Source organism: Grus americana, chromosome 15, assembly GCF_028858705.1.
Source record: "Grus americana isolate bGruAme1 chromosome 15, bGruAme1.mat, whole genome shotgun sequence".
In the NCBI taxonomy this organism is placed as follows: domain Eukaryota; kingdom Metazoa; phylum Chordata; class Aves; order Gruiformes; family Gruidae; genus Grus; species Grus americana.
Window position 1 is genome coordinate 6420156 of NC_072866.1, and position 27951 is coordinate 6448106.

At 36.9% G+C, this 27951-nt stretch overlaps 1 protein-coding gene across 4 annotated transcripts in view; it reads right to left on the reverse strand.

Moving 5' to 3' along the window:
• GRIN2A (glutamate ionotropic receptor NMDA type subunit 2A) overlaps positions 1–27951 on the reverse strand; it is a 190100-nt gene that overhangs the window by 43453 nt on the left and 118696 nt on the right. For all 4 annotated transcript variants that reach the window (XM_054843438.1, XM_054843440.1, XM_054843439.1 and 1 more), the window contains 6 exons: positions 20656–20861; positions 19055–19223; positions 18781–18934; positions 13998–14123; positions 11179–11408; positions 4413–4573 (listed from right to left, as the gene is read on the reverse strand). In XM_054843438.1, coding sequence (XP_054699413.1) covers positions 4413–4573; positions 11179–11408; positions 13998–14123; positions 18781–18934; positions 19055–19223; positions 20656–20861 — 1046 coding nt within the window. The remainder of the gene's footprint in view (positions 1–4412; positions 4574–11178; positions 11409–13997; positions 14124–18780; positions 18935–19054; positions 19224–20655; positions 20862–27951) is intronic.

Genomic DNA, 27951 nt, shown 5'->3' on the forward strand with positions numbered 1-27951 from the left:
AAGTTCTACTGTTTGTTCAAATGGTGTTTCAGCATTTTCTGAGAACTACATCTGTGAATCTCAGAAATAAGACACTGTTGACAAGAGGTAGATATTACTGAGACCTTACAGATTTTAGGTTTTTTAACATTTTCAGAAACAAAGGTTGACTTCCTATCAAAGGGGAATAGCCGATATAGCAGATAAATTTGCCTTCACCACTGACAGTAACAAACCTTCATGAGTAAGCTGCAATGAACAACCCCCCCTCCATGGGGATTCACTTGAAGGAGTAGGCATAATGTCAGTCTAAAGCAAAACTCTCATTTCCATTTTGATTTGCAGCATTTCCCAGTTCATTACTTTCTAGAAAGATCTTAAATATTTTCAATGCTAATTGAAGTAGCTAGGTCCAAGCCTATTGCCCATGTAGTGAAGTTGTTTGTTCTAATTTAAAAACCCAACACAAATGCAGATGCTTTCCTTGTAAGTTAATTTCTGAAACACTGAGCTTCATCTCTTAAAGATGAAAACACAAAGGGGCTGGGTATTTTGTTCGAGGCTTCCTGGACACAAATGTGTGCACATTCATCTCTGCATGTACAGCAATTTTCCAGCACAAGACCTATTTAACCCCTACACCAGCCCAGGAAATAAAGGCAGGAACATCATTTATTTTATATACATTCCTATTTGTATTTCTGCCCTTGAGGTTTTTCCTGGCCTCGTTAGTGACTGGACTCAGGCAGCTGATTTTTCACTTCCTGTGAGAAAGTAAGATAAAAGCCCCAGTTTGTTTTTTAATTTCTTTTCAGAATTAGGAGAGGGACAGGAGCATGTCTCCAACAAAAAAGAAATCTTAGAGAAATCTATGCATCTGAAGCTTTGTTTGTCTGCTTCCCACTTTCTCCTTCCGGTTCAACTCAATAACATTATGTATTAAACACGATGGTCTCAAAGATCAAGATATTCCCAATACATCCCAAGAGGCTAACGCTAATTAAAGCTGATCTAAAAACTTCAGACTTTGAGATACAATAGAACCAGGCTGAACTGTGACGAGAGACTACTTGACAGTTTGATTCTATTTAGATCAGATGCCACGTGTAGCATTATTCAGTCATTGCCTGATTGCTGGTATTTTTTGCTCCACCTTAAAATCAGAATCAAACACTCTACAGAAGGAATACAAGGGGACAAAATCTTACATTTTCACTTAAGCAAAAGTGGTTTTAAAAGTGAGACTGGAAATACATACAGGTTATACAAACATTCCTCAGGAATAACACAGGTACTACTTATTTTGACTCGCAGCAGCAGCACTATCAAACAGGCAATCTTTGTGAGTCCTTCCCAGGTCTATAGTCTATGACTCTATAATTACCAAGTAGTTCATCTTCAAAAAGCTGTGCAGAAGCAGCAAGCTTTACAATAGGTAAGAAATATTGCTTGTTCTATGCTACCAGTGATGAGGATGAAAAAAGATAAAAGTATAGGAATAGCTTTGACTAGAGATAAAAATGAAAACAGACAACATAGCCGTAATAAGGTAAGCAGAACACATACATACTGAAGAGGAAAATAGAAATTACTATTTGCTCAGAAGCAGAAACAGTTTGAGGAAAGAGAGAAAGGTCATCCTCAAAAAAGCAGCAGCAACACATGGGGCAAGATGTACTAAAAATCATGGGATCAAGTGAAGTAGGGAAGGTGAAAATTTGATCAAGTGTAGATAAGGGTGAAAGGGCAAACTTTACATGGAAGCCAGAAACAATCTGGACAACTAAGTCATGAGGGAGAAAGAAGATACAGTGCGGGTATACAAAAATGGGGAAACAGTTATGTATACTGAGGAACAGAACAGAAAATTTGGTAAAAGTGAAAAATTATCTTTTTGAAGAATATGAGTCTGGAGAAAAAGAAGAGGCAAGCAATTGTAATACACTACCGAATACCTATTCATGCTTTTCTATTCTCCTCCCTACAGAGAATGCAAGTTATTACAGTCCCGTATTACATAGTCTCATCTCTTTCATTCAGAACACTTTTAGCTCCAGAGATCCCTGCAGCGTCAGCCACAGGAACTGCTGTCACATCCTCATCAAAGGTCTTAACGAAAAGGAAAATCTGGATGGGCTTAAGGTGCAAGTGCCAGGTGAGGACGACAGAGCCTGATCAGTGTGGTCACCTAAATGAAATCATCTTTCCAGAGAGAAACCACTCTGAGGCAAAAAGAACGTACAATCATGCTGCCCGATCTGTAACCGAGTTTACTGCCCACAATCACCACGTTGATTTGGTCTTTGCTCAGTTCTTGCTCTGCAGAAACTGAAGGCAGAAAATACGTAAGCCCACTTGACACTACTGTCCTGCTGGAACGTCCAAACTTGTGATATAAGCAAACACAAAGTGATACTTCCATTGTGGCAAACTGCAGCGGCTGATGGCATGCTGTTCAATCGTTCTGTAGGTGCCATCAGACCAAATACTAGGGAGCACAGCCGTAGGTAGCAGTTACTTATATTGATCTGGAAAACACTGCACATGGCAGCTTATTTGCACCATCTGCTACAGAAATGTCAGTCAAGGGGAGCAAGGTAGACGCCTGGGGTGTCCACACTGAGAAATCACTTAGAAGAGGAAAGAAGCTCCGGGGGGAGGGGGATGGGGGCAGAATCTATAAGAAATGAATTGCTTATGCTGTCAAAATGACTAAAGCTCTTGAGGAAGAGCAGCAGCTGGCACGAGAGCAGCCAGTCTGAGTTTTAGTGAACATCCTAAACTCCCTTGCAGTCAGGTAGCCCCCCCTTTTCATGCTTAAGTGTCTGACAAGTGTCCTGATTTTAAAGCTAACAGCAGTTTTTCAGGGCTTTCAGTAGCACAAATTACAAGTAATATATATCCCCCAAATAAACTATGCATCCAACTGAGCAAACCCTAGCAATGGCTGAAATTAAGGCTAGCTGATTCTTGAAAAATTCACAGCCAGAATGGTAGCATTGACTATCTGTAATGCGTAATTTCCCAGGAAATGTAACTTGCACAGGCTTGGTTGGAGCAGGAGCTCTGCCTCCAGTTTGGAAGGCCTTGGGCGAGGTTCATCTCACGTTATGTCACATGTCTGTCTTAGGATGGGACAAACCGTGCTTGAGAAATGCCAGTTGAGAACGCCTTGAGAAATGATGACAGGGAGTCCAGAGGGCACCATGGAGACAGCAGAGAAGGAAACAGTAAGAAGGATAACTTTTTAAGAAGGGAACCTGCACTCTAAGGAAAGATTTGGGGACTTCAGGGTTTTTTTCATAAGAGATATGTTACAATCCCTTACATGTTTAGGAAAAGGAGAGTAAAAATTAAAAGGACAAGTAGTTCCCAAAAAAGGACCAAAATTAACAGCTTAATTTAGCATAGGAAGAAAGGTGTCCTGTGTTCCCCATGAATAACAGCAGGCGAGATGTGCCTTGAAACAGCCACTAGAGTAGAGGTACTTAAATCCACTGTGGGTAACTTAACCTTCTCACTTCAAAACAAATCTAAAAAAACTATTGTGATAAATTATGAGTATTGTACTCCAGTATTACTAACAAAAATACACATGCTACTATCAAGCCTATATGTTTAGAAAAGATTACTAAAGCTGACACATTCCTGTCACCCAGATGAATACTGATACAAGTAGTGAGTCGCTCTCGTACCTTTTGAGGATTAAGAAAGAAAATTCAGTCTCTGTCCAACCAGGCAGAATGGGCTAGTTCAGAGAGAGAAAAGGATGGATGGCACTCAAGTCTAGATCTCAGATCTTAATGAATGACAATAATGTTTGCCAGAATATTTACCAAGATTGCCAGAAGCAGGATTAGATAGTACATTTGAGTCTATCGTCTCAACAGATTTTACGAAGATCAAAATCAATACGTCAGATGTGACAGTAAATGTACAGGGCCATGCTAATTTGAGGAGGGAAGAAAATGTAAGAGTGGACCTAAAAGCATACCAAAGGGAGAGGAGGTTGAAAAGAAATAACAAGTACATTGGCCAAACAAGCTTTCTCAGAAATTCGCCCTGCAAAAGCACATTCCTTTGAGAGAGAGTTCTGCAAAGGTAATCAGGGATTCTATAAAACATCATGTTCTGTGTTGAGCCCCCACCCAAACCCAGGTCTATCTGTATCATCTGTCTTTAAATTTGAGAAATACTAATACTGCCCTTTGAATCTATTTTACATAGGATATTGAAGCTTTTATGCAATTTTAAAATAGTCATACAAATCACAGGCAATCGTTTTCCTTTCTGATATCTGTACAGTGCAGTTGAAAAAAGAGCCATGTACTACACAGCATGCCTGACATCAGGCTGTTCAGTATCACCATAAGTACAGATCAATATTTCTGTTTCTGCAAAGTCTACGGTATTCTTTAATGGAAAAAGCTTACCCAGTTTTCAAGCTGACCAAGGCATCTTCAACTCCTTTCTGATTATACTTAGTCATGTAAAGGTGCATATCAGGGTAGTTGTTTCTGATATTCCTTTCTGTGCTTCCATTTGGGACTGTTCCAAATCGAAAAGGAGGTGAATAATCATACGGCCTTTGAAACTAGAGAGAAAAGGGAAAAGCAAAGTGTTTGGGACATTCAAAATGTGAAGAAGGGCAATTTCAGGTTGAACAAAACAGAAGTTGTATAAGGTGCCTCAAATTTCTTCTAGTCAAATGATGTGGGTTAATTCAGCTCTGTTATACCCGACACTGTGTCTTCACACTGGCTGCACTTACAGAAACATCTACATCCAAAGTAAAACCAGCTCAATTTCACCATTCTGATGTGAGTTTATCCCATGCATTGTAATATGGCAGGACCACAGAAACTGGTGCAGATACTGGAAGAGATGTTCCTCATCTGCCAACATCTCCCTAGAGAACCCAAACTACAAGCAGACACAATGGTAAACAGCAATCAAAGAAAACAGTATTTTGTTGACAGTCATTTCACAGCTTCATCTCAGCTGAGACATTGTGGGTCCCCACACAAAGAAGTCCAAAGGATCGCTTGCACTACCCAACAGGAAGCCTAACACCCTGCTCCCGGGGGGCACGGGTAAGTGCAGGAAGCCTGTGCGCAGGGAGGGACAGGCTGAGGGCTGGCTTTCCTTCCCCATCGTGATTCAAGGGGAATAAAAGTCCTTGCATCTCCCCCAGGGGCTCAGCAGCTACATTGCTTAACATGGAAAGAGCTTCTGGAGCGCTCACACCTATAATCCTAGTCCCTGTTTATTCCTACAATTTAAACCTACAAACCATTTGTTTGATGGCATGTAGGCTTATTCTACAATTTCTCCCTCTATATCACTATTGCATCAGCACAAACAAGCAAGCCAGGGACTGTCTGCAAAGGAATAGCAATGGCTCAGAGCACACACAGCTTTCAGATTTGGAAATCATTCAGATAATCTCACATAAACTTTTGCTAACAGACCTGAAAATTTTATATGTCAATATGTCCCTTTAAATATCAAGTGACACTTTAAGATTAAGTTAAAATGTTTCTTTAAGAAATAAATGAAAAAGGGCACTCAAATTAGAGGAACTATTGGCTAATGAGGAAATTCAATTGAGCATTGATAAAAGCAGTCATCCATTAATTCCACGGTAAAATGCACTCTGTTTTTACTGTTGAAGTTAGAAGAGCAATCTATATACCCTGTGCTGCAAGAGACAGCTAATATTTATCCAGCTGTTGCTTCCTTTGGGCTACATATGTAATACTCTTTTTCAAGTTTGGTCTCAGGGCATCAAGAATTCTCAGGATCCAGTGCCAATTTGCAAAGAGAATACAAATAGGCTTCTACAAAAACTGGGAGTATTTTCAATTCCATCAAACCTTAACTGTGAAATTATTGCTGCAACAATATTTTCATGTTACAGAGCTACAATTAAATGCTTCATTTTAATTAAGCATATTTTGACAAAGCATAAAGGAATGAACTCTATTTTTCTCTATTCGTTTAGCTAACAGATGTCTTACTTTTCTCATTTTCCCTTTTCACAGCTTAACTGTTTAAATTATTACTTTGGTACTGCTTTACACATACTAATTGACCCATGCACTAAAATTACACTGTACACTAGTCATGGTTCTTAGGCTATATTTGCTATCTCCTTTTAGTGTTTATTATGCAACACTGAGACAAAGCCTGCACTTAAATATGTGACCAGAGATTCTACTGATATAGATGTAGCTTGCTATTAACTTTATTTAAATCTACAGATAATTAATCCCTGAAGTAGTGAGATGGCTTCCAATATCTCCTAATGTCTGTATCAAATTTTCCAATCAACAGAACTGGGGGGGGAATAATTAAAGAAACAATGCCAATTTCGAGACCTGTAAAAATTGCTGCTGCTCATACTGACGACATTTTTTTTGGAAATTCAACTGTAGTGAGTATTCTGCAAGCTTAATTTCTAATCCTCGCATATGGCAGGGGAATTGAGGGAACAGGAAGATGATTATGGTGGAGTGTCCCAGTAATTTAGAAATGGAGTTTGGTTCTGAATATTCTCACTTTTCAAGAACATTCATTATTAACATTCCTCATTAAATTGTTTGGAGGAGTTCCCTTCCATAGGAATGGTTGAAGGAATTGAGGTATCTGTCCCAAACTGAACATTCATGGAACACCAAAATATTTCTGCAGGAGAGCAAAGATTAATAAAAAGTACTAGTTCATTCAAAGATTGTGGGAATAACAAGCAATTCAGGATAAAATAATTCATACAAGGGATTCAAATACAGAAAATTCAGAGAGATAAATAGTTCCAAACACTATCCATTGACTGGAATTTCTTGGCACAAGACACCTAACCAACAAATTTTAACAGTCACAAGGAGATAATTTTGTTTTTAAAGGATTGTCTGCTACTATTGCCTGCTCACAGACTACATGTAAAGGAGACAGAAAGAGTTTAAAATCTTTTTACTAAAGGTGCACTCATATCTAAAGTGTATAAAGTTCTCATCAATAATTTTAAACTTATATTCTGTGAACTGACATGTCCTGGAGAAACATATAGGGACTGTGATTGCAGCAAAGATCTATGTGGCAGGCATGAGACAAGAAAGAAAACCCATCGAGTCTCTACAAGCACTCATTTTCCCTGAAGCCCCATAATGGCAAATAAAATATATCATGTCTGCTAGGACGCAATTTTCTTCCTAGACATTTTCTGAAATGTTAATTTTTTTTTTTTAAATCGCTAATAAAATCCTGAAATTGAATGCACAAGCTCCCTGTTTGAATCATAATTGTGGAGAGCTCTACTGTTATTCAGAAGACTAATCAATTTGTTCTTGTTTCGCCATGCTCTGCCAGCTGCTAGAACTGCGGCACGTGGTAACAAAACTCCAGTCCTACTGATCTAGGAATCCCAAGCAGGATGGCTGAGCTGAAGAAACAGCCCTATTGCTTTTATTTTATTTCATCTATATGCCTTAATAAAACCAATTATTTTATTAGTCAGTAAAGTGATCTTTCACAAACATTAAATACCGACTTCATCTGAAGATTTGTGTGTTTGCCTGAAAAGGTTGGTATTCAGAGCAGTTGTTTGTTATTGTTCTGAAGTATTTTAAGGAACTGTAGAAAACATTACTAAAATAGTAGAAAATAGTAAGTATTCTCCCTCTGCTAACGCAGATATTAGTGGGAATTATGGCTGGTTTGGAGTGATAGAAAAACACCCATATTTGAACTCTCTGTTTTCTTCTTCTACCAGATGGAGAACACTGACTATCTGATTTCTGATCTTTGAAAAATATAGCTACTGTGTTTAGTGATTCCAAGACTATTGTTATAATCATCAGTTACTGAAATGCAGTTGATATCTATGTCTGACAACTCTCAAAAAGCACTGTAAAGGTCTAATGTTGAGGTGGAAAATGGACTGGGGTAAGGGGATCACCCTAACAATCCCATCATCCATGCTGCGTTTTGACCTCAGTCTGCTCTGTTTTGACATAGACATATTTCTAAGTAACTCAAGAACTTGTGTCGTCTTATTGCACAAAAATATAGAGCCAACGTTACAAGACTACTGTGCATCTTGCAACAATAAGGAACTTGTAAATGGCATAACTAAGGCTTCCGTTTAAGGTTGAAGAGAATCCCCTAGACCACATGCACACGGGGCATCTCTTAAAATGTGACTGGAGGAATCACAGCAGATAAATGCTTTGCAAGACAATTCCATCCACTGCCATCTACTCTCCCTGAGTACTCTTGTCTCTCTTTCATTACATGAAAAAGACATAAATTGTCTCAAAAGTATCAAGTGCTACAAATGGCAGCTTTGCTGGATACTTTCGACTAATTTTCTGTACCTTTTTATGAACACAAAGGTTTTAAAAATCTTTTACATACACTAGGATGTCAAAATATAATTTTCTTCTCATCTTCTGAATCATTTGAGTTTATGAACACCCACCCCTGGTAACTCCAGTACATGCTGTGCCGTGTATTTCTGGGTGACACATAGATGACATGGTATTCAGAAATTCATTAGCAACATTATGAAGGCTGAGGAAACTATCAAGAGGTCTTGAAGCCAAGAGGGGTAAGGAGCACGTTATCACGTGTTCAGCAAACCTAGTGAACCAGATGCGAGAGTGTAACACGTTCCCTGACTGGGACGGTATTGAATGCCAGGGGTCAGGGATGACAGCTCAGGGAGAAGGGTTTTGCCTGGCTTCTCTCCTCTGTAGTCCATCAGGTACGGAGCTGGATTGAGAAACCCCAGGAGCTCTAATTGGGAATACCTGATTGCGTTGACGAAAGAGCTCGACTCTTCAGTTGTGGCAGTAGGAAAAAGGGGAGAGGGGAATAATAGTAAACTGATTTACCAGCCCAGAAGTTTTTTCAAAATTTATTGAACTTATACATATCACTTATTTAAAATTAATTTTTCCCATACTTCTGTCCCTTCTCCCTGGCATTTGCCTATTACCGCTTTGCTTGCCGCAAGGGTCAGAGTTCTCTACTGAACAACAGTAAAACTGTTGCGAATTCCTGAACTGCTCTCCTACTAACAACATTGCAGCAACGAGACAGAGAGGAGAAAAATAATTTAACATGAATCAGATTATATTCCCATAAATTATCCTTAATTATTTGAATTTTTAAAAACTGAGAAACCTCAGAACTGTAGAGGAGACAAAACCTGTGTATTTCAAGAAGAATGTTTTGAAATAGATCATCATTTCTTTTCTGGACTTCTGGCTTAATTTAAACAGAAAAGGCATGGCTCCCCTGATTTATCTCTATATGCTTCAGGCAAAATTTGAGGAACTGTAAAATAAAAACAAAGGTGGCAGATCCAATAAATGATCAGAAGGCTGCACAAAAGCAGATGCTATTTTCTGATTCAAGTATTTTTCTATTTTTATTTTGCTTTTTCTGGAAATAAAATCCTACTTAGCAGAGAGAACAGAAAAAAGTTACAAAAATAAGGAAGTTATTAGCCAAAAGCTACAGAACAAACACTGACATTTTCCCAGCCCATAGGTCTGTGGCAAACAGCCAGCAGAGAAGAAAATAAGGGTGCACTGGCAGACCCAAATGCTAGTGCTGTGCCAGGTGCGAGCCAAATGCTGCCAAAACCAAGACTTCCCAGGAAAACACTCTGTACTTTCTGTACCTTCTCACAAGGAGGAGAAAGGCATTCCTCAAATCCCTCTTTTTTTAATCCTCAAGAGAATACCTTTTATCTGTCTCTTACTAAGAATATTATCTTAAAATAAAGGTATATTTAACAGTCTTCATACTTTTTCAAAGGTTTTGTGACAACACAACTTGATGAAAACAAAACTACTATAATTTTTTGTTTCATTTGTCTTTCCACTAGCCATGCTTGCAATTCATGCTTTGATACCTCAGGAGATCAATCAAAGGCTGGTCATAAAAAGCAGTTAAAACAAAAACCAGATGCTGTTGGCTTCTTTTGAATAACTATTTCCTTTATTTTCTGTCCTTTGAGATAAATCCCTTGTGAAGCTCTCCCCTATGTTATGCTCTATTTAAATATTACTTCTTAATGTCAATATTTAGTTTCATTTTAAAACAACCAGGCACAAACTTGAAAATAGCATGCCCTTCATGTATTTTGTGCATATCCATCACAACAATAATTTTGCAAATGGACTTGAATCCTTCCGTGCAATACCACTAATTACAAAGCAGTCACACAAATGAAATAAAAAAGAAGTAATTGCTAGGTTTCTGATTTATAAGGCTATTGATTAAAATTCACAAGTGCAAAGATCTGGGAAGCATACTTTCAGCAGAAGAAAGTTCAGTCAAGCTAGAACAATATGAAAAATAGGCATATTTATTATTTGTCAATTTGTGTGAAACTGCAGTAGGGTTTAAGTGAATTATCAGAGTCTACTGCTCAAAGTGCAATTGTCACAAAAGTTCTCGAATTAAGAAAGCATCTTCCACAAACACATCAAAATTCTGCACCTTATCCTGTGTAATTTACATCTCACTTCAATGTGATAACACAAACCCCCAAATTTTCTTACCTGTTTATTTTTCCTATTTACGCTTGCCATTTTATACAAGGAAAACATCCAAACATTCGCAGACAATATGTATCACTTGTTACCATTTCTCTTTGCCTATTGGTGCTGGCACCACTTTAAATCTGAACTCTTTCTATAACTTCCTTGCACACTACATAGAAAGCAAAAAGACATTCTTTCAGGAGCATTAAATTGCTTCTGATAATTACTGGAAAGTTGCTGGTTTTATGAACATTTTGTCAATTCATATATTATAAATACTCCACACAGAGATGTTAAAATAATTTTAAATATGCCTTCCCTGCATTCAAGCTGACTTTTTCATTTTTCAAGATTTTCTATATTGGTGAGGCATTCCTTTTAACACAACAGGAATGGATCTCCATCATAAAATAAAAGTACTTTTCCATTAATGCAGCTACCTTTGAAAAGGCAACTCAGAGACTTTGAAGAGAGTCTTGTATTTTCATGCTTTGGGTCTTAGGTTTTCAGTAAAGGGTTACACTCAGTATGAAATCATCCAGTTTTAGCTTATTGTCTTGCTGAGGTTTTTTTAGCACAAAGTACAAATTTGTAGAAGGATCGTGACGAATGGACACTGACCACTCATGAGCTGAAGACCTACCTTCTTATCACTTAGTCCAGTCACTTGGTCAACAAATTCCTCTTGAATCATAAATGCAGCTAAGTTGGCAGTATAACTAGCCAGGAAAATGACGGCAAAGAAAGCCCAAACCGACACCATGATTTTACTGGTCGTCCCTTTGGGGTTTTGCACAGGCACAGAGTTGTTGAACACCAAGCCCCAGAGTAACCACACTGCCTTTCCAATGGTAAAGGATGGTCCATGGGGATCTGTAATTGCAAAGAGCCGTTATTTTTGTTGCAATTAAATTACATCTTGGCAAGATACCCTACGTAATAACAAAGTACTCAGAAAACTATAGTTTAAAAATATTTCAATACATATTCACTGTACTCCCAATGGAATCACAGGATTTACCATAGGTACTCTCTATTGTAATGACATTTATCTTCATATTTGTACAAAAATATTTCAACATTTTTCTATGTGGCGCTTACTTCAAAAGTTTTAAAATGAAAATGGAAAGCATAGGTTTGGTGAAGCAAACTGATATGTCTCCCGCAGTAAGGTATGTGCCACGGTATTGCCCCTTTCAGTCTTCTGTGCCAGCAGACATGTAAGGAAAACTGTGGGTTTAAGTCTTAATGATTCAATTCTAGTACTTTTCTCACTCAAATTATTTTGTATCCTCTCCAGTCTTCCAACATCACGCTTTTTGAACTTTACGTAAGCATATTTAAGAACAAAATGTGTGAATATGTCACATACTTTTAAGCAACTATGCACTCAGAGGACAAATCAGTAAGTCACCACAAAGGAGCTACCTGTATAGATACGAAACTTAGAACGAACCAGGCTCTGGCTACCTCACACGTTCAGTCAGTTCTGCGGCTTCAAATGTGTCGGCATTACAGGTGAAAACCTGTCCCAGCTAATCCATTCTGTAATTTTTGTTATTCCTGTTTTCAGCCAGCTTTTAACTCATCCCAAAGCAAGAGGTGGTCAGCACGATGCCCTCATGCCCACATAGCAGCAGAGGTGGATTAGCAATGCTATTATCCACTTAAAAGGCTGTATTTGTAGAGCTCTGAGACAATAAAGGGAAATTTGCTCTTACCCAGCTCTAGCTAAGTACAGTGCAGTCATCACATATTGCTCATCATCTAGACTCCCTTTATCCTCAATGGAGAGAAACAAGCCTCCCCTGAATGTGACTCATTTGACCTTTTTATAAGTACCTATTTTTTAATTAAATAGCAATTCATACAATAAGCTCTGATGCAGACACCTGTAATATTACCTCCTTCCCTGCCCTGTCCCTTTATCCAAGGGGATGCATATTAAAAACTCAGATTTAATTATTAATCATCATTTTAATAATAATTTAATAATAAGAATAAAACCCAAAGTGGGTATACTCAGTGCATGGTCTCATTTCAGTGGAAATGCCCTCTAATACAGTGCAAATTTTTCACAATGCAATCAAGCACAACATCGTGGATTATCCTCTTTCTATTCTGCAGCAGTGCTCAGAAGATAGAGTGCAGTAACAAACACAATGGACCTGACTTTTGGTTTATGAAACTTCCTTCTAGAGCCATTTAAGATTGAGCTGATACAGTGATAATATGTATTTTCTGAGCAGCAATGATAAGGAAAGCATATGCCAAGAAAGCAGTCTAAAGTTCTCTTTAAACTACTGGAGTTTGTATTACCATCGAGCTTCATCCTGCTAAAAATGCCTGGGGAAAGCAGTAATCTACACAAAGATTCCCATTTATTTTAAACTTCCCACGTTTCAAATGAATGGCTCTGGATTTGTGGCAAGTCTCTAGAGCTAAGTCAGGATGGTCTAGTGCCATAATATTCCTTTGTGGCTAAATAATCAATTCTGGCACATGAGGTGGCACAGGAAAGAACAGCCTGCCCCCAGATCCCCAGTGTCTATATTCATCTTTGATTTCCCCTTCTTAAACCCAGTGTTTACTTTGGACAGAGGTTACACATTTTATTGATATGATAACATCATCTGAACATCACAATAATCCCCTTTTCCAGGGAACAAACCAATCATAATCTAGAAGAAACCGTTAGCTTGTAATAGTCTCCAGAACTGTGTTCACCAAGCTGGAAGATCTCCTGTTATAAAATGAGGCAAGTATGATTTACAAATTAAAACCAGTCTGCACTCTTAATTGTAAGTGAAGAAAGGGAAGGATGAGGGCACCACGATACATGGAATCCTCATTCTCAGGTCAAAGTGCTAATGATATACAACTGCAGCTTTCACTGAGAAAGGCAAACTCTGTATTAAATTTGTTGTGCTGGTGTATTATAAAAATGAAGTTTCTATAACCAAGGGTGCTACACAGAAAGAAGTGGTGCCCTTCTGCCACTGGCCACATTTCAAGGCTGAGTTCATCAGAATTTTTATAGGGACTACATAAAACTACATAGAATGTAACTGCTATTTTTCCAGATTACCCACCAAACCACACAGTTTAGATCATTATCCGTGAACTAACCAAGATTTCATAAGAGTCAGGAGTCTGCAGAACTTATTCCAATGCTTTTTTTAAGCTGACACTCTACAACTGATACAGTATAATAACTAAACACTGCCTGAATACAGCGCTCTCTGATATCACTTACCCTTCTATATGTCCTTATTCCAATGAATTAGAATACAAACATGAGCATATAAACCCTCAAGAAATCATATTTTAAATGAAGAGCAAACATAGTTTCATAGCTGCTTTTACTGTTTTATTCCTATGTTATTTTAAAAGATGGAGGGCAAGGGGCGGGAATACAGTATTTTTTTATAGCTCTAGGGTTGTGTAAAATGCAAAGCTTACCTCTGCCTTGTGCTAAGTTCCTGTTATATCCTACAGGACTAAAGTACTCAAATATAAAGACAGCCATGGCGGACACAATGAGAAGCATCACAAACATCATCACCCAGACAGAAGCACTAAAAGGCTCTGCAGCAAATCAGACAAGAGAAACAGAAACACAGTTCATTAAACCAGTCACAGCACAAGAATTCTAATGTCTTAGACCAGGCGAGCCCAGCAGCTTCTTTAAATTAGCTTTTACCAACCAAAATGCTAGCAAATAACTAAGGAGCAATATATGAAGAACTGCTGTTACTATACACAAAATTAATACAGTCAAAATCTTAAATGTAAGTTTCAATTCCAAACCAAAGACTGCATACTTTTCTATGACAAAGCCTTAACTGACACTGAGTGGCAAATAATTGATTTGACTCGCTGCTTATTCAGTTCACAATCAGGTAGCCCATTTCTATTTATCCTATGTTATATGCATTTATCAACAGAATGGTCCAACCATTATGACTGTGTTTCTGCAGACCAAAAGCAATTAAGCATATGTTTAATACATTTGGTAATTCGGTGAAGCAGATTTCTCTCTTGTTTTCTATCCAAGAAAAAGTGTTAGGGAAAAAAGCTAAGTACTTGCATTCAAAGTAAATTCTTTTGTTTCAGAATTCTTTTCTCTCTGTGTTCACTTTCATCTACCTGCAATGAAGATGCTGTTTTTACCAATTGCAAACACATCTTTTTGAATGTCTCATTCTCGTCTGGGAGCAAATTTCTGAAATCAAAAGGTTTTTAAGGAAAACTGAATGTCGGTTTGAAAGTAAGAAAAAACATGATTAAGTAGAAGTAGTAGGTTGGAACAGAAAACTAAAAGCAGTTTGAAATATCGGACTAAGCACCAACTTTTTGAAAGGATTGGATATGGTAATAATATGTCATAACACAAAGTTCTTAACTATCAGCTTTGCCCAATCACAAATCCTCTGTCATTTCAGGAGTCCCTGTGGTAGCTGTCGTGGTATAAGGATATATGTAAGAAAGGTTTTCTATGGCAAAGTACTATCTCTTTATTAGGTCAGCTGATTTGGGGGTATTTTATATCCTAATTTTGGTAGATAAAGCAAGTGTGAGTGTGCACTGAAGTGTGAGAAAAAAAAAATCTTCGAATAAAATTTCAAATCAGGACAGAATCAAGCAGCACTTGAACTGACAAGAAATTAGTTTGTTCCGATGCTTTGCCTGTTATTGAAAGCCCAAGATTCCTCCATCCAAACTTCATCATTCTTTGAATTTAAATTAAGATTTGAACCACTGACAATTCTTCCATCATTGCAGAAAACGACTTCGAGTGAGAGTTGAGGTGTGCTAAGCCCAACAGCCCAATCTGAACCCTTTCCGAGTTAACATGAATGATTCACCCAGAACTAGAAGGAAGTGTAATAATTTGGGCCCGAGCATGGAAATCTCATGAGATCATTTGCCTTTGCTATAAATTCTTCAGCAATTTGGAACAAAGAAAAGACCAAATTCCAAATAGCCCCGCTGGTGATTTTGGGTGCAAACGAAAAAGGCAAGGCAGGGAAATTTTAAGCCAAACTGTTCTCTGTTTTTAAGATAAGGTTAAGGAACAATATTTTTTTATTTTATTTTTAAAAAATTGTTTCATTTTTAAGAGAGGTTATGAAGTTCTATCAATTACTATAATTTGTTTGGAAGAGATTAGTAACTAAGCAAAAAAACAGAATTCTTAAAAGGCAGACAAAGATTTGTTCTGATGCAGACAAGTAAAAAAACATTATGTAGATGAATATAGTAAATATAAAATATTCTAGGAATTCTCATATTAACTGGAATAAATTGGAATTCATATAAAACAATTTTGACAGCATTCTCATAGAAGAAAGCAAGCCTGATAAAATTCTTATCAAAAGCAACAGCGTAGAAACAGCAATGGTAGTTTGTCAAAATCTAAATAAGGCAAAGGGCAAAACAAGTCGATGTGAAAAAGTGAGCCATAAACAACAGTTTAAGCAGAAAGCTCTTTAATAATTTAAGCAGTCTGGTAACGAGGTGGAGGATTAAAAGAAGCAATAGAAAAATAAAAGGCTGTTTAGAATAGCAAGCAGATTGAACAAGTACAAAATCAAGTGAATAACAAAGTCAATCTTCCTGTCATGTTCGAGATGAAATTACACATTCAGTACTGTTCTTCGATTCTCAAAGCAAGCAGCAGATTTTATAAGAATTTTCAATAAAGCTATGATATGGCAGAAAAATACTAATATATGACTTGCCAGTGTACATTTCAAATGACTGGCAACAGAGAATATTTAGCAATAAAAAAAAAGTCTTACACCACTAAATTCAAGTTTTGCCTCCCACCACCAAAAGCAATACTTAAATAATCCATAAAATAAACAGGGGCATAAATTTCCTATTGCAACAATGCCTCCAAAAAAGAAAATTGACCTCACCTATGAACTACGCAAACTTGGATTTGAGGTTTCTCTTACTTTCTTTGTTTAAATAAAGTTGAATCAAATCTCCACAGAAACTTAAATTAAAAAAATTAAATTTTAAAATTGTAAAATTAAATTAAAAATATTTGTGAATCTAGTATATATGAATTTTAGTATGATATGAAAATGTTTTCATGTGGATAAAATTCTCTTTTGAAGGAGACACCCACATCAGAAACAGAACACAGCAAATAATGAGGACGAAGCTGTCAGCCTATCAGTTATTTAGATCTATTGGACACAACTACTGAATGGAAAAACTAGTTCAGACAAAATCCTGCACTTGCCTACATTCGTAGTAACAAATCACAAAAGTAGGTATTTCATGAATTGTAATGAAGTGCTATTTAAAAAAAATAATATTGTATTTGACAGATTTTTTAAAAAATCTTTCAAAACAATTAGGTAAGATGACTCTATTCTTAGACATTCACATAATTGAAACAAAATCAGTCTGTGAATAAAATCAGTTATCTGCCTGACAGTATTTTGCACAGCAAAGCATTTTCTTACTATGCACACCTCATCGAAATACAGAGTCAATTCCAATAAACCGGCAGTTTCATCTATGTCTAAAAAACCAGATCATACTTCTGAGAATGCATTCTTGATTTATGGGTGCAGTAAATCAGATTTCTTCAAAAGCGATGCTATTCTATAAAGCTTTATAAGAAGGGGTTATTTTTACTTTTTGAATTATATGTACGTCCAACTAAACCAATAACATTAAATGCGTTTTAGAAATCTAGTAGCTGTGGTGGTGTGAAAAATGCAGAAGCAGCCTCTCCTTTGATAGTAGTTGTAAGCAGGTTTTTAAGAGGTAAGCAGAGTTCATAGTAAAAATCAACTGCACTTGCAGCACATTTAGAAAACACCCCAGTACTTATATTTCAAATGATAATTTCAACTGCAATTTTAAAAATGAATTAACTTTACAAGTCAATGACTTATGGAATTGAAAAGACACTATCTGAATATTTTCATTAAAAGTAGAGACTCTTATAATTTCATTAAAAAGTCTTTAATTCACTAAACAAATATTAACCACCAACAAAATTTGTTTGGGTATCGCCAAGTTTGGGAAGTTATTTGTTTACTCGCTGTTTTACATTACTTGCATCATCTCTGTGATGTGCTGTTATGGAACATGTACGAGCAGTAAGCTCTGTGGCTAAATGATGATTCTTGTGTAAGAAAACCCAATTATTTGCCCACTTGTAGGTGATACTGCACCAACAATCTGCTCCTCGATGGCTACAAGCAATTTCAGTGGAACTGAAGAATCTACACTTAGCAATCTAAAAAGAAACCATACAATCAGTGATGCAAAACCAGCATCACTGCTGACCAAATGGACTTGGACATACTCAACTGTTTCGTAAGATATCTGGACAATACTGATTTTTTTTTCTTCTTTTTTTTTTTTTTTCCAATTTCACTTAAATTATTTTAGTGTCATTAGTACTATTTTCCTGTGCAAAATGTCTTTAAAAATACTGGGCCTGAATATACTATGAGGAACACAACTGCATTCCGAGCCCTTTTTGATCCATCTCACAGCTCATTCTCTTTTCAGTCTTGGGTAAATTCAGGCTAACCACCAAGTATAGAAGTAAAAAATATGCACTGAAAGAGAGGGAAATAATGAAAGGAGAAATGAGCAATTGAAACAAGAAGCAAACAAGGAAAGACCACTAAAGTCTTTGTTTCTTTACAGCCCACCTCCTTTCTGTCCAGCCTTTCATTTCTTTGCTATATCCCACTGTTCAAGGGCATCATCACAACTCCAGTGTTCGACTACATCAGTGGTACGGTGTTCAGAAGCCAGAGGTAACTATTATCAAATTAGTTGTCTCTTCTAATCATAAGAAAGTCTCTTTTCCTTAACTATTCTACAAGGGGTTTTATAATTGTTTTGTGAATGTGAGTGTTAAAAAGCTATGAAATCATTTATAATGGGCTAAACAAGCATAAATTAGTTTGTGAAGAAGCAGGTTTTGAAGAAGTGATTTTCCCAACTGAAGATTTTGAGGGATTCTTTGTCATATTGAAATCACTACCATTGGTTTTCACTTACTGCATCTGAAACCAAGAGCACCATCTTCATGTGCTAATAATCATGTTAATCAGCATGTTGACACAGTACAAACTTCCTAATGTAAAATTCAAAACTTGACAGAAACATGTCAATGCACCGTATAGCTTAACGAACAAGGAAACCTACCCAACTCCATAGGAATGCAATTAAATGATCTGGAGGGTTTGGAGAATCATACCTAGAAAAGCAGATGGTGAAACTGTGCCATTGCTCCGTGACACCATGACACTAATCCCAGTCTCAACAAATGGCACTGAAAAGTCAACCACTTCAGAGCGCTCTTCATTAATAGTGAGGGACCCCACAGCCATAACTGCACGATGATATACCACCTGATCCACAAAGAGAAGACACCACCAATATTACTCAGTAGACAATATCTCATTTCTCCAAAAGAATGAAAAACATTGCTAAGTTCTTACTTAAGAGCTCTTTTACCTAACAGAACTTACTTCACCAATCATTCCATTCCACACATTATTGACTTTTTTGCCATGTTTCCCATTAGTCACCAAATACAGGTCATATGTGAACTTGACAGTTTTAGACAACTTCTTCAAGATATCGATGCAGAATCCTTTGCAGCACTTCTTTACATTAGTTCCCTCATTAGTTGAGTTGCTGTCAAAAGAGAGGAGAGATGTAAACATTTCTACTGGGAAAAACAGAATCACCACAACAGCTAGATTCAGCATAACGTGAAACAACATTTTGTCATACTTGTGAGGGACCATGTTTTTCTGAATCAATAAAGAAATAATCCAAAGGATGCTTTATATGGTGTTTGTAGCTCTTACTAAGCATAATGCAGTTGCTTGGCAAGCAATAAACAGAAGATAACAGTAGACCTTGTATGACATGATTTCTGCTGCAATATCCGTCCTACTGCACTGCACTTCTCCCTCAAGACATAGTCTGCTCTTAGTAATCTCTCTCTTAGGTTTAGATTAAACAGTTGTTACTTTTACTCTCGAGACAGAAGTCTACGTGTGATTTAGTAATTAGAGAACTCCCCAACATGTAAGCTGTATAAAGGCACAGCAGTTCACCGTAATGAAAACAGATGCTGTGCCTTTTTCTGCACTTTGAGAAGTTGAATTTCAGGCCACCTTTGAGTGCAAAGATGAGGACTTTCCCTTTATTCTTTTCTGAAATGCTCATTTCATGTTCTCTGGAACTTTCCAGTATAAGCATCTTCTGAAGCCAACGCAATATTTTGTAGGCTTCAAAAGAGTTGAAAATGGAAGTAAAAATAGTTTAGAACTTGACTAAGTACAGCTATGTTAAAAAAAAAAAAGTTTCTCTGGACTTAGGAAGTATGTGCACTACCATTTAGCACTCTCTAGAAATCTTTAGAAACATACATTATATCCCCTAACATCTGCTCAGTAAAAAAATGTTGTTATTATTATTATATTCAGTTCATAAATATGTAGGCTAAAGCACAGAACGGTGAAAAAACATTGATAAATGCACAATGAGAATTTTTCCACTGATTTCTAATGACTGCTCCAAAATTATAGAGCAATCAAAGCAGGGGACATTTTTCTAGACAGTGTGTCACAGTGGTATTTTATGCTGGAGTAGTTTATCCCGTATCAAACTTCAGCATAAACATTTTCAAGAGGAAACATTCTCAAATTGTTAAAGATTAATTCAAATAGGCATATTTCAACATAACTGGAAACAATTCAAAGAGGACTCATTAAAACAATCCAACTTTAGCACACTATCTTCTTTCATGTGACTCAAATGGGCTAATTCTATTTGATTTTAAATTTGCTACAACTGTACTATCTTGTTGTTAATTCAACGTGTCTTACATGTATATAACCAGAACCTTTCAACTTATTAAAAAGGAAGATGTGCAAACAAGAGCGTACCATATGGGAAAGAGAAAGAGGAAATGAAACACAGAAGCAAGAGGAAAAGAACAGCAAAGTATCAGAAAACAATTATACCATGGAAAAAAGCAAAGGAAAGAATTAATGAGAAAATAGGAGAATATATTTTGCAGTCAAAGAAAAAAAAAGAATGCTGTGTATTTACTTACTTAATTTTGACAAATTTACGACATGGCACAGTGTTTTTTTGGCAACTTTCCATCAAAGGATCCACATCTTCAACAATGACAAAAGGAGCCTCCTCCAGGGTGACAATACTCAAATGGTTATCGTCTGGGTCGCTGTCTGCAAAAGAGCTGTACCTTGGCCAGACAGAGTACTTCAGGCTCAGGGAGTTGTTCTCCCATTTCCCCACCTGAAATGCCAAGATACACAGCTGCTGACATCTGCCTCCTTCTTTTTGACAAATGAGATCTAATATTAAAAGTGCTGGGATACAGGTACAGGAAATTACATTGCAAAGAGAGTTGTCTTGGGGGTTTTTAATCAGAATTACAGTAGAACTTTTTAGTAATTGCATGAAGTGAAAAAATGTACTGTGGTAAAGACAAATAAGGTAATGTTATTTTAAGAGATAACAGCTTGATAAAGACTGGAGGACATCAGTTAACATTATCTATCACCTGGCTATAGCTGCACTGAAATTTGACATGTATCATTTCCATTTGAACCAAAACAGCAAGCAGATACTCCATTTGTAATCAATTTGCAGTAATAAGCAAACAGGCCTAAAAAAACCAAAAAACAAAACAATCAAAAACTAAACAAACAAACAAACAAACAACAACGAAAAAACCAAACCAAAACACCAGACACACCAGACTGATAACCACAATATCATAATATAATTTCTGTATCTTCTCAAAAGAGAAGACTCTTCTATTGTTATAGTTTGAAAAGCCATCGCGAAAGCCTGTACCTAGGGATTCATCCCACCTGAGCCAGGACAAACCATGTTTTTAGTAAACACAAGTTCAATTCCACATGATTTGGTTCTTATTAGAAATAACATATTTTATTCTGCTTTAGTTAATGCCAACTGTTGGTGGAGTTTAAGAAAGCACGCCCCACTTCACACTACAATTGTCTATTTATTTACTATTATAAATGACCCTTTTTGAATTAACCTGCATTTCTTTCCACTTCCATAACACCAAAAAGAGGCATATGATTTAAATATTTTGAAAACTCTAGCATTTTCTGCCTCAGATTGTGTTTAACTATTTTGTACCCATAAATCTAATTGCATGTTTTAGCTGAGTAGCGATGACAGATAATATAAATGATCTACCAATCCACAAAATTTATAACCTAATGCATTTTAATATTTTTTTCAATTGCTTAAGCTAAACAAATTTTAACATTATCATGAGACTGCTAGAATATTTGTTTTGCAAGGAAAATGGTGGGAATTAACAGTACAATGAGACACTCAGGTCCTAAAAAAAATGTAAAAAAATTGTCACCTACCTTCTGTCTTCTAAAGACTTTAAAATGAATTACAAAAATTTCTGAAGAACATGATTTGTATCCATTCCTATTTAGGGGAAGCATATAAGCACATGCCCTTTGCAGTTTTCTCTCCCTCCTGTTTATAAGTCAAGATGTTTTGCTGAACTTTAACGTAGGAGGCAGAAATGCCAAACTTCTATACGCTTAAATTAGGAAATTCAAAATATCTCAAGGGAATTAGGAATTCACACCTAAATCAATGGGAACTGGGTACAGGATTTATACTACGTACAGTATGAAATTTAACCAAAACGCAATGGATGAAACTTTTGTGAGAAAAAAAAATTCATACACAGGGAAGAAATTCTATTTAACTCTGAGACAGTTATTTTGCAAAAATATTTTATTCATCAATTTATGGTACATAATCGCATTCACAGCAAAGTCTGTGCTGGTTTACTTTAGCTTACACAGCGTCATTTATATCTATGCCCTAAGTACGCCATGAAGTTGACCATCTGGAACGGAGAGATTTCCAGCCAGCTCAGTACTTCAGTCACACAGCGAACGTGCCAAGTAAGACGATGAATTTCAGAAGGGGAAAATGCGCCCGATCATCTGCCTATTCCAACCAGCAAGAAGAAACGAAACGTGACTGAGGCTCAGGTGCATTTGTGCGTTCAGGTCCACAGCAGTGGCTGCGCCTGCCTTTCTAAATCACTCGATACAGGATTCTGGGAGGAGGCAGCTCTGCCTAATCGTGAAGCATTTCCCTCTGCAAGCCAGCCCCTGCTCATGGACCGACAGGGATACGAGCTGCCCACGACAAGAGGAGTTCATCTAAGCCTATCAATAACGTAACAACTGTTGTGATGCTGTTAAAAGAGGAATCTTGGTACTCTTTCATACTTCAACTGGAGGAACTCTCATTTTATTGTTCTGAGGAAGGTATAACCAGTGATATATTTAAATGGGTGAATTTGGGAAAATGCTAATTTCTTTTGATAGTTGCATCTGTATGGAAGTGTTACATGTTGAGCGCATCTCTAAAGTTAGGTCCAAAATTTTTTTCCCTGTTGCATTCCATGGATTTATCTCAATATTTTCTCCTGTAACCTTATTTTTAAAAAAATAATTAAACATTAAGACCTTGCATTGGGTCTTAGGGGCATCCCTACTTCTCTGTCCAAAGAAGTCTACTGCTGCGGTCCCAGAATGTCATGGTGACTTCATCTGGGCTTTATATGGTGCACACATCACATGTCCATTGCAAGTCATCCTGCTACCACCAGTACAATGAGTAACACACAGTGTCAGAAAGCACAATGAAGAAAAAGTACAAGAGAAAGATATCAATGCCATGAAGAATGGTAGAAAAGCAAAAGGCAGAAAAGCTCTTAAAATCCTTGCTGGTGGGCTAATAATGGCAAATGAGGAAAAGCAGTAATTAGAAAGAGCCTGTAGGTCACTGCTTTTGTTTGGGAAATGTTTCTGTTGGATTTGCTTATTTTAATTGATAAATGGTTATTGGTTTTGCTCTGCCACTGATGCTAGACTCACAAGTGAACAGTTTCCATGTTTATTTGGTATTTTGATTTTATAATAGCTATACTGTTGAAGATTACATGTTGCACTTATATCATTCTGCTTCAGTTTTGAATGATCAAAACGTTGTTTTTTTTTCCTGTATTTTAAGTGGAGGGTAAGAATCTAGTTTTATACAATTAAAGCACATAGTCAAAATATGGGAGGATTTTCATATTTGTATTAGAAGCCTTTTAGCTTGTGCAGAACTAATTATAACATTGTTATTAAGAATATGAATAGTATTATTTACACAATGTTTTCTATCTTCATATAGTATGTAGTTCTTTCAAAATCCTTGTGCAATTAATAGTATCCCCATTTTTACAGGGTGAAGGGTTGAAATGACACTGATAAGCTGTCAAATGAGCAAAACTAAAACATGAGCAGGTTCCCATCAAAAAAAAGAGAATTTTTGAAATTGCATCCATATGTAGGTGTCCTGTAAGATCGGCATGTATGTCACTTACAGAGGTCAGATGTATTATTAAATCCAGTCAATATCCATTCTGAACGCCTTTAAAACCTTCAAATGCTTAGGGAAAAACCCCACAGGTTCTAACGACTACACATGCTCATTTTATTTCAGAACATTATAAAGAGGTCTGCTTACAAAGTGTAAGAATTTGTGTGCAAACCCAAATGTTAAGCCCTTATTCAACACTGACTGTTAGAGTGGCTTACCTATGGCAACAAAGCAAAATATCCGAGTGAAAGAAAGCATGCAAGTCCTGGTTCTACTTGTGAAGGTCATTATAAATGCTGCAGAATATGAAAAAGTTCATATGTAAAATATGAAAAGTAGAATATGAAAAGTTCAGTTGCTGCTCTCAGTAGGAGACAACGGTGATATTTGAATAAACTATTTTACAGTGAAATAGTTTACCGACCTGGACAGCTTCAAAATTCAATTGCCTCCAGTGTTTTGCAGCACTCATTTTCAGTGTGCTACTTCATGATCATTATAGCTACTGATGAAATGAACTAAACATGGCATCCTCCGACCAAGTCCACACATTTAGGTTTGAGGTAGAAGGGTAAGTGTTTAAATTAGCATGGTTACCTATTCATATTGGTATCCCTGATACAGATATTCCTTATGCAATATTTTCTAATTTTAATGACAAATTATTTGAATGCTAGAGCACATTAATTTGCAGGTTAAACTAAAACCTCCAATACGGAACAGTAGTGAACAATAACTCTACATACTCTTAGCAGAGACCAGTAACAGAATTTTCATAGCCAGTCTATCGAAGACTAACAGATTCATAAAAATAAAACACTGGTAAAGAAACACTAGGCAGGACAGAAACACACTGCCTGTAGTGTGGAAATGTTATCACTACAGTGAAGAATGACTATCTTATTCTTTCCATCTGCAGCCTAAAACTTCCTAATTGTACTTGATCAATCTCAAGGGAACTCTTTGCCATCAGCTTTTTCTTACCTCCTCAGTCTTCAAGCCATCACTGCTTAGAAAAAGGTACCAGAGGACAACAGGGAGTTAAAATACTGCACGGGCCTGCCAGGTTGCCAAGCTTATATTTGGATAGGGTGGGAGATGGGTAGAAGAGAACTTTTCTGAACATAGTTTACATTCTCCTAATTTCTTGATGAATACAGTTCAGAAAGTGGGCTTTTTACTGTTCAAAACATAAAGCCACCATTTGAAATAACTTGTAAACAGAAATAAAGATTTTTTTAATAAAGGTATTGCACTTACAGTTCTGGACTTGCTATCTAGAAATACATGCTAATTTATCAGAACATGCAGAGATAAATTTGAGGTAAAAGAATATGAACTACTCCAATCTATTATATTGTTTTGTTTGGGTTACCGATTCATAGAATTTGAAATTTAAACTTTTTTTTTCTCTGAAACAGAATGGAAACATGTTTAAGATTTGAAACCTTTGTGTTGGTCAGGATAATCATTTCCCCTAGCTCCTGGAAGCAAGACTGTTGCCCCTGAGAACACGGCTAAAAGCTCAGCTCATTAACAGTAGGCAGCCAGAGACACGTTCCAACTGCAGCGAGAAGAATCTCACATATTTGAGTTGGTGTGGCAGGCCCAGTCGTCCTGAATTTAAAATGAAGCCAATATAACATAAAACATTTATACTTGGTGTAGCCACTCCCTAATGACAGGAAATTCAGCTGTAGATGAATCAGGGCAGTTTGCTCAGTCTTACCTGCATCCCTTTCCTCACTTATTCCTTTCCTCTTTCCTGGAAGATTAAGAAGATTTAAGATCCTCATCAATCCCCATTTTGGTGTAACACACAGTCATCCTCACCTGCAACCATGTGCTGCTACAAAATCTCATGTGCTGAGGAGTCATTTCCTTAGCGCCTCTAGGCACACATAGAACATGGACAAAATATAGCTATTTTTGTAAAATGTGTTCTGTAAAATCTCTTTTTCATTTAGGTAACATGACTTTTTTAGAAGGCCGACCATTTAATAGAGCGTACGGGAGGAATGTTTGTACTTCTGGATTATGTAACCTGAAAGATGAAACTACTGAATAGTTCAAAGACAGGTCTGAAAATTTGATTTATGTTCCAACCTTAAACCAAATTAACTACATTTAGTTACAGTCTATAGCAAGTCAAGCAATGGAGAAGAGACTAGAATTCTTAGAGTGCAAAGAGCACAGAAGTGTGTCTAGAAAGAGAGCTCTTCGGCTTAGACTTCCTAAGAATCCAATTAACGTTACTAGAGAAATTAAAAGTGAAAATGAGCTTATTCTCAACAGATACAATGGAATATCTGTTTCGCTAGACTAAAAAATGGAAGGGTAAGGTGGAACTGCATTAAGAAAGATTTTAAAGTAATAAACACAGTAGTGTGTATCTGTAAACCAAATATTTAAAAACAAAAAAAAGAAAATTCAAGCTGACGATAATGCTCAAAAAATGCAGACATACTCTGTTATGGAACTGTCATAAGCTGCATGCAAATACCTTTACTGTGTGGAAATGCCACAAAATATCCAGAGATTTATGATAAATTTCTGTCATTTCTAGTTAGACTGATAGTGATGTAGCCTTGATCCCAGAGAAATACAGAAGATGGCCCTCACTTGAAAAAAGGGCAATAGAATAATTTTTGGGAAAGATCCTGCTCCAAATTATAAAAATCCTTATTTATAGCCAAAAGACCAGGACTTTCATAAAAAATACGATTTCAATAGCAAATCAAACCCTTGTTTCACTGTTGTAGGTGCAAAACTCAGCTTCAAGTATGGACTTGCAATGGTACATATACCATTGTATTTCCTTGAACATTCCTTCCTATTTTTTCCATCTTCAGATGCAGTCTGGAATATTCCCATTGGTTTATTTTCTACAGGATACAGGAAGGAAAGCAGAAAATAGCTGAGAGCACGGAAGAGCTTGTTTGATGTCAGACTGAATTAGCAATCATCGGGTCCTCATCTCACCCACCTTACAAACTCACTGTATTACACAGCTGGTTTGACCACCACATGCGTGCCTACTTATTTTTTGAAGATTGCAGCCGAGGAGGGTGATAATGAAGTATTTGCTGTGTTTCTGTGTAACAGCTAGATGAATATAGCTAGCCTAAGACAGACAACTTGCAAAGTTACACATTGCTGTTCCTCACGTAGTCACCTCTCCTGCTGCAACCTAAAGCAGTCTCTAAATAATACAAAGATGATTGACACAATCCTAATCACACACTCTCAGAGAGACCATTGAATCAGAGAAAAAGAGCAAGGCCAGATCCTGAGCAGAGAGAGAAAAGAGCAGAGTATGTTCTGCCTTGCGTGCCAACGCTGGCATGAAAAGAAAGTCTGTCACACCGGCATTTCTCACAGAAAACAAACAAATAACTCGGTCCTATCACCCTCTTCCCAGCAGATGGGAACTGTATGCAATACACAGTCATCATCCTTTTGTAAAAAAAAAAAAAAAAAGTTACGTGACAACGTGGATACTAAATGCACTCCCAGGACCACCCGACCAAACTTTTGAAATGACAAAATTTTCAGGGATATTCTTTCTACATTAAACACATACACATATTGCAAACATATTTCTTAAGCTCTCTCACTTTGGTGAAGAAAATACTGCTGAGCAAATGCAAAATCTAACTCATTGGGCTTTATAGAAAAACTATTTATTACTTTTATTTCATCACGCTTTTCCATTTAAAAGGAAGAGCTACTCTGGCATGTTTTAAGTCAAAAACTAGAAGGCATAAATTGGGTTTGTCAGGTTAGCAATAACAGGCAGCTGCAGAACAAAGCACAAGAGCAGAATCCTTCCTCCAGAAACAGCATCTGTTGTATACCTTCTGCTGCAAACCGTTGTGTCCCTTCACATTTCTGAAGGTCCATACTTCACAATGACAGTCTAAATTTAAATGACAAAATACAA